Here is an 8,055-nt window from a genome sequence, read left to right as displayed (position 1 = left end):
ATATATATATATATATATATATATATATATATATATATATATATATACTAAAATAAAGTACTACTTACTACTTGTACTAATATTTTTTCTTCGCGGTTTTTCACTCATCTTGGGGCTTCAGGGTATGGATTCCCCACGATAAACGAGGGACTATTGTATTTCTATCTCAGTATGTGATTTTTCGACCTGCCATTGTGTATCTGTTCCTCTCAAACCCAGCCGGTCAAAGCAGATGGCCACTTGTCCTGAGCCTGGTTCTGCTAAAGCTTTCTTCTTCATGAGGGAGGTTTTCCTTTCTACTGTTGCCTATGTGCTTGCTCAAGATGAGAGTTATGCAATGGAATCAAGGCAGTCTGTTCCTCAGATAAATAGTGTTAACTTATTTTATATATGAATGTTTCTGTTCAGTGCCCTGAGATGACTTCTGTTGTGATTTAGTGCTATATAAATAAACTGAATTGAACTGAATGCCAGTGCATAAGCATGTCTTATCCCTACTGCAACGGAACTGTAGTACCGTCCATCACCAGTGTCAAGCTATTGTCATGTTGAGGTCTTTCATTTAACCTCTTCCCAGTGGCACATGCGTGGACTCTTCTCAGATATTTTGAGGACCAGTTACAACAGCTGTGAGCCGACATGCTCCCCGAGGGGATTCAACTGCTTTATGAGTCCATTTCTTACCAAATTGCCACTTGCATCCAGACCCCAGGGAGTTCCACTCTACTGACATGTAATCATTACATTAAAGTCACATGACCTTTCAACATTTCATTCTGCTCCTTCATAGGTGCATCATTTTTATTGTCAGTGAATGTTGCACAGCCATTCTCTTGACCTTAAGGAAAATGAAATATTGAATGCTGAAAATATGTAGTCATGTATCTCAAATTCATTCAACCTTTATTTAGACAAGTAAATCCCATTGAGCCAACAAAAAATAATGACAACAATGGACAACAGCGACAACAATAAACAGTTATAAAAAGTCATACAATTTTATTTTTAACAAATAGGATGGCTAAATAAAAAAAGGAAAAGTAAAAAGAAAAGAAAAGTAATAAAAAACAGCTAGATTCTAAGGTGAATGTAGAAAACTAAAAACAGGAACATGTCTGCATTGGTCCCTGCCAGGAGTCCAACAGATTCTTGAAGCCACTTAGAGAGGTCAAGGTCGAGAGCTTCAGGTCTTTTTGTAAGATATTCCAAGGAACAGGAGCAGAGTAGGAGAAGGCCCTTTTGCCTAGTTCAGTTCGCACTGAGGGGAGCACTGCAGGTAATAATGTCCTGAGAGTGCACGCTGTAGCTGCACTCACGCAGAGACATGAAGGAGGAGATGTATGAAGGCAGCAGACCAAGAAGTGATTTAAAGATGAAAATGTACCAGTGAGAGAGTCTGCGTGAAGTTAATGATGACCAGTTAACCAGTGAATACAGTGTACAGTGGTGGGTACGACATCTGGTGGGTATTTTTATCAGCTGACAAAAAATGTCAAAGGAAGGTTTTTGTCTGTCGTTCCTTCCTAACCTTTGTAAACCACATTATAGTTGCTTTTTGCTGTCTTGAATAGATTGAACCTTTAAATTCAAGAATGATAAACTATTTTAACCATGTTTTTTAAAATCAGCACAGTAGTCTACTGGTTGTTTTTCTCTGAGGACAGGATTATCAATAAAGTACACAGCAACAGTAAGAATGGATCATCTCTCTGACCTCATGCATCAGTCCACAGTTCACTAAATGAATCATGAGAACACAACACAAGTTGGCTGGATACTGTGAAATTCAACTGATCGATCTGAAAACTTTCATATCAAAGCCCTAAAAACTGAAAATGTGTTTTTTTATTCCTCTTTTTTCCATATGTATATCCTTGGGGTACTGTTTCTGATCACTTTAAAGTTACTCATAGAAGCGTACACAACCTGACTTTTTATTATCTTTGTTCTTTCCGACTTAAGCATTTCTGACCAGTTTTTAACTATTTTTGTTCACATTTTCTGTCTATTTTATATCTCTTGTCTCATGGTTAAATTTTTGTCTGCTTATCGCCTCGTCTAAGTTCAAGTCCTGTTTGACCTCCTCAGTCACTTTTATTTTCAGCTTGGCAGTCCAGTCAGATAACAGTGTCACCAGGGTTGGACTATCTGCACAGCACTGGTGACATCTCTCTCATCCCACATTCATTACTCTCTATAATATAGATGACAGATTTTGCCCATCAAATAAGGTAGATATTGAGTCTATATCTACCTTATTTGATGGACAAAATCTGTGCAATAAGAGATAATCTTACATTAGCCCAAAACCAGTACTAAGACATCAAGCCCTGCTACTCTGTCTAGAATTTATTCCTGCTTTTTATTATTATTCCATCAAATAGAGACAGAGTGGATCTGATGAGCTAAAAACAAACCTATTAATTAAGTAAAAATGGACATTTAGTGTTGTAAGCAGGCTGCAGTCTGGAAGTTATGTAGCTGCAGCTGGCAGCTGGTGGTTTAAGTTGGAGAGGAGGATGACTCAGTAGCTCAGAATGGCTGTAGAGAAGCCTCTTGACTTGCCATTATGTTCTAAACTTTGAATCAGGACATGCATTGCTGAAGAATTACAAAAAAAATGTCAAATGTGAAACACATCCATTTACTGTGAGAGGGTGGTTTTCTCTGCAGACTTATTCACAGCCTGAAGGAAGTTTTGAAGTGTAGATATAACAGTGACATTGACAGGGTTACCATAAATGAAACGTTCTTTTGTTTTAAAGGATTTTTAAGACTGGCCTCATTGTTAAAATAATGAAGAAGTACCTAATGTTATTATGGTAAAAGGACTGTACTTATATATGCGTCTTTCTATCTAATCAAGATATTCAAAGTGCTTTACACACAATCCTTACCTCCACACACACAAGATTTCAATATTATAAACTGGATACATAAACAGGAACTTTCAAAATCTTTTCCACCATCAATCAAACGAACAATAAAAAAAAAAAGCAAGCTAGCATAATCCATCTCAGTTCTATTCACCATGTTGGTGAATGGTTTTGGCATCTGTGAAGCAGCAGCTTATGAGATATTAGTGACATTGCAGCCATTCATATGGTATTTTGTGTTTGAAAAGTGACTTTGGAATATCAAATTTAAAACACTTTCAAGTGGCTTGCATAAATAAAACTTGAATTATGAATGATGAATCAATTTAGGGAGCTATGGTATTTAATTGCAGTGACCACAGGTAGTTTTTTTATGTTATTGGCCTAGTCGGTCACTCGTACATGCCAGAAAAACATCTACTGTACTTTTGTCCCTGTATCAAAGCACTTTGCTGTACAAGTCTGGATGATAACAAACCTGTTTCACTCGCTCTCATCATATTGAAGTGCTTTGTGTGGTTGATTTTGGCTAATAACCAATAACTGGACCAATTCCAGCTGGATTACCAATAAAATAGGACAATAGACAATCCAGTTACAACTCATTTGATTCACCTGGACATCTCCAACACCTTTGTGAGGGTGATGTTTGTTTACTTTTGGAATTGCATTCATATTAGTCACCTAACTTAAAAGTTGAGTCTAGGCCTGACCACCCGGCAGGACCATTTGTAAAATTTAAAGGAACAGGCATTCAAATGAAACATCTACAACCTTAGTTCTGAGCATAGGGATTCCACAGGGCTGTGTACTTAGTCCTGCTATACAATCTGAGATTGATCTGCTAGAGCCACTTGACTAGTTTGAGGGTCACAACTCCAAGTGTCCTGATAACCACTGGAACCACAGAGGTCTTGACTTTACCAAAATTTGGGATTTGAAAGCTTCTTCTTTTTCTTATGGTTGCTGTCATTTGATGTTGTTGGCTACATTTGTGATAAGTGTAGTACTGCATTATTATGCAATTTCTCAATGAGTGTAGTCAATACCATTTTGACTGTGCCAGCCCAAACCCAGCACAAATCTAATCTAGCCACTTGGTTATGGCATTCTGTGTTTTCTGAAGTCACAATACCACTGAGCTATATCACTCCTGAATCAGGTGTCAGATTGCTACTGACATAATTTAAATTATTCAGACCCTAATGTAATTTCCTATACAGTTTTCATACTATTCATCACTTTGTCATGGCCAGCCTATCCTATTCCATAACAATAATTTATACACCCACTGTAGCAGTTTTGCTCTATGTAATCATTCAACTTGTTCATTCTGACCACAAAGAAAAATCTTCTTGCAATTCTAATGTAAATGATAGAGCACTTTTTTGCATCTATTGTGTTTAAAGGTCAGGAAAGGCTGATGTAATGCAGTACCAGTCACAATCGAAGAAATTATTTACCAAAATATATGTATTATACACATTCTCTTCAGTATAACGCCCCCTTATGTGTTAGTATATTCATGCATCAAATTATTTTCTGTGACTGTAAAGAGTAGAAAACGATAACAAAAACCTTAAATCATTGTTCTCCTTGTGGAATTTCACCTGAGGATAAACTGCAAAGTGCATTTTTGTACAAAACTAGATTTTGTTTCTGTTTTCTTGCTTAGAAATTATATTAGAAGAGAATTCTTTCATAGACAACATGCACAGGATGACTATTAACAGCAACGCTGAAAATATGTGCATGGCAAAATTATCCTCCTCGAAATAAAATAACTAATATAACAGTAACTCCTCAGCAATGAGTTATTTACCAACACAATAATGCTACCTGCCAAGCAGAGGAAGCAGTTATTTCTCACCAGCTCTACAGCACATTAGTCACTTATTCACTAATGCTGGTCACTTCCATGAATTTTAGGTTGTGTTATTTAGAGAGCTAGGTTTTCATTAAGACATCACAAATAGGACAATGTTCAGGCGGATACTTAAACTGAATCTACACCCGCTGTGTTTACACAGCACTTACAATACTTACAATTTGGGATAATATACATTTATTATTTCATTTTACGCTAATGTTTATTGAATGTTTAATGTTTAATGGTTATTGTTGCACCAGAGGTCTGAGAGTAATGAAATTTCAATCCCGTGCATGTCCTGTACATATTGTAGTTTTGACAATAAAGTTGACTTTGACAGTAATTCAACATAAAAGCATAATAATATATAGCTACACTTTACTGTGTAAAAATTATTCAGTTAGAAAAATGTAAAATGCATTTCAGCAGCCATGGCTGCAGTATGTGTTACAGAGGACTCTCAGCTACTACCACATCAACATATACAGTACTGTAGATGGGTGTGGAAAATTGCCTGGATGTTAGCCAGTTTTGTGTTTTCTAAAGTTAGTTGACTTCAGCGGCCTTCTTGAATTGACTCGACAAGTTACTCAGTTGTAGAGGTACATCCAACGGTTGCATTCCTAGTTCCATCAAAATCTGATCATGAGCTGTTTTGCTAACAGACAGGCAAATGAACACATGCACACACAGGGACATAATATCACTCACTGCCATGCAAAGCAGGCATTAAGAAATATTTTGTGATGAAACTTCATTTTCCATTGTGTTTTATTAAACAACACTTATGTACAAATATATTTTTCACAGGACATGTAAAATAGTACATCTTAAAGTGGTGTAAATGGCTTTGGGTGCATTTGTACAAATATCTGTCCATGATACTGAGCTGAGCACTCTAAAATTCAAGCGTTTCCAACCGATTTTAAACTCAAACTCTCCTAATGATTGCTGTTAATTTTTGTCTCGACTCACGCATGAAATTACACATTTCCCCTTGATTTTGAAATGACTGTGGTCCTACGGCAATAAGTGAACTTTGAAAAACAAAGGTTTCAAACCCATTCACATTCAAAGCACAACCATGCAGTTCCCTGAGAGGTTATTAAAATGTTCCCTTTTTGGCAGCCTTTCCTAGGTCAGTGCTAAAAGTCAGCGCAATCACTTTTTCACGCATCGCAGCTTTTTCAACTCAACGATTCATTGCCAAAACTTGAACAGTTTGGATCTTTACAAGCGCCGTAAGCGAGCCTCCTTCTTCAAGGTGCACCTTTGGTCATAGGCAGTCTTTGCACAGCGCCACCTGTCCTTTGCGATAATCCCTGCAGGGGCAAAGGCGCTGGTATTTGGGACTGGAACCGGCACAGCTGAACAGCAGCGGGTCGTGCTGCAGACCGCATTCAGCGTGCTCTGCAGAGAAGGCAGGGAGGAGGTGGTTCATCTCCGACTCCACTCCGTCACACTGAAAGTCCAGCCTGGGTGCAGAGAGGGAGGAGATGAACACACAGCTACCAGTGTAAGAACTAAGAAAACAACTTTCAATGACTTGACACTGATGTAAGGTCAAATGCCTCAGGGTATCCATGATGATTTGACAAACCGATTTGTTATTCATGTTGCATTTAAAACCCCTCACATGGATGGAAATTCATAGCCAGGTTCTGATATATGTTAAACCAGTGAGTCATTTTGAAACTAGAAGTGCAAATGAGGCATGAAACTGTTTGGACGGAGACACATATATCGTTTACAGGATGAGCTCAATGACACAAATGTTTAAAAATGAGTCACAAACTAAAGAGGCAAATCATGCATTGGACATGTATACATCACATTTCTTTTCCCAGTCAAACAGAGTTAAGATGAAGTTGTGCAAAAGAGAAGTAATATTACTTGCGATCCACAAGCCAGTGGAAATGACAAATAAAAGCATCTCACGCGCTGAAGGCTTCTTTAATGTTGATGAAACGATACAAGGCAGGTTCGCAGATGAATCCTTCGGCCTGGCATGCCTCCACGCACGATTGGCCTTGCAGTGATGATAGCAGCCGCAGAGCAGATAGAGGAGGCCACGACAAAAAGGAGCTGGCATTGGAGGCCCAACTGAGGACTCTAGAGTCAGTCAGGGGGGTGAACGGACCTCTGAGCAGAGCCCAAGATGTGTTTACCGGAGGGAACGGGACCTCTGGGGAACAAAAATCCTGCAGATTTAAAGGTGAAATAGTCAAGAAGAAAAACATTTTAATGTTTAGCTTTAATGTTCTTTTAAACTGATGAACTACTACACTATACTAAAGTGAATATTAAACAGTTTCTCATTTAAAAGATTCTTCAAATGAATTGCTTGTAACTGCAACACTACGTACAGATGAGGCAGTGTTTCCACTTTAATGAAAACAAAGGCGCTAATCATAAATGAGACATCCTTCCAGGAAAACAAATGTATGCAGAAATGTCTCCGAATGACAAATAAGATGTTGAGACAGAATTCAGCTCCGCTGTGCAGCCAGATTAGATCACCCGCACCCCCACTGCCCCTCTAGCTGAGCCTATTAATAAAACTCAGGTAATAACATTTTTCTGACATGTCCCTCTGGCCTCTAGACCCGTTTATTAAACAAGCTCCTTGTGCCCACAGGCAATAACTGAGCTTCCAATCTCCCCGATCTGAGCCGCACTTCCTCTCCTAAACACAGACGACATCCTTGATCTTTCTCTCTCTCTCTCCTCTCATATGAAAAAGGTGCAGGATTAAAAAAAAAAAAAAGTGCCACTTAAACACGTCCTTTTACATGTAGAATTATAATGTGGTGCTTCAAATGTGTAAGTCTTTGAATTCTCCCTTGAATTTTCTTTTAAAGTTAATTGTGTTTTTGAAGGAGAAAATGTTTATGCATTGTGTAATTATAGCTAAAACTATGACCTGTGGAGGCTACTACTATTACCATCAAAGTATTAATTTTACTGAATATGTCAGTTTTGACAATGCCATTGACAAACTTGATGAATTATTTTACAAAATAACTTTCCTGGTCATTTTGATACACATGTCCGTTTCCAACTAAAATACCCAAATCATTTTATGTCATTGTTTTTCACCAAATTGTCAGAAGAAGTCAAAGAACACCTAATAATTAACAAATAAAAATACAGCTTGAGACACTCAACACACAGTCTGCTAATAGTCTTTATCCATCCAGCCAATATCTTCTGCTTATTCTGAAATTTTGGAAAAATAATCTTTATTGTTTTTAAATTTGTTATTACTACTATCTTGTAAATTTGAGGTAAATTAATTCCCTACCCACT

General features: G+C 37.7%; 1 protein-coding gene across 1 annotated transcript in view; it reads right to left on the bottom strand.

The window, feature by feature from the left end:
- Window positions 1–6,022: 6,022 nt before the first annotated feature.
- LOC119422179 (alpha-1,6-mannosylglycoprotein 6-beta-N-acetylglucosaminyltransferase B-like) overlaps window positions 6,023–8,055 on the bottom strand; it is a 103,034-nt gene continuing 101,001 nt past the window's right edge. Inside the window, exons 17-18 of the mRNA XM_037689539.1 lie at window positions 6,685–6,947; window positions 6,023–6,221 (exon numbers count right to left, since the gene is read on the bottom strand). Coding sequence (XP_037545467.1) covers window positions 6,023–6,221; window positions 6,685–6,947 — 462 coding nt within the window. The remainder of the gene's footprint in view (window positions 6,222–6,684; window positions 6,948–8,055) is intronic.

This window comes from Nematolebias whitei, chromosome 15, assembly GCF_014905685.2.
Source record: "Nematolebias whitei isolate Nwh7 chromosome 15, NemWhi1, whole genome shotgun sequence".
Taxonomy (NCBI): Eukaryota; Metazoa; Chordata; class Actinopteri; order Cyprinodontiformes; family Rivulidae; genus Nematolebias; species Nematolebias whitei.
This window is presented reverse-complemented; position numbering and strand designations above follow the sequence as displayed.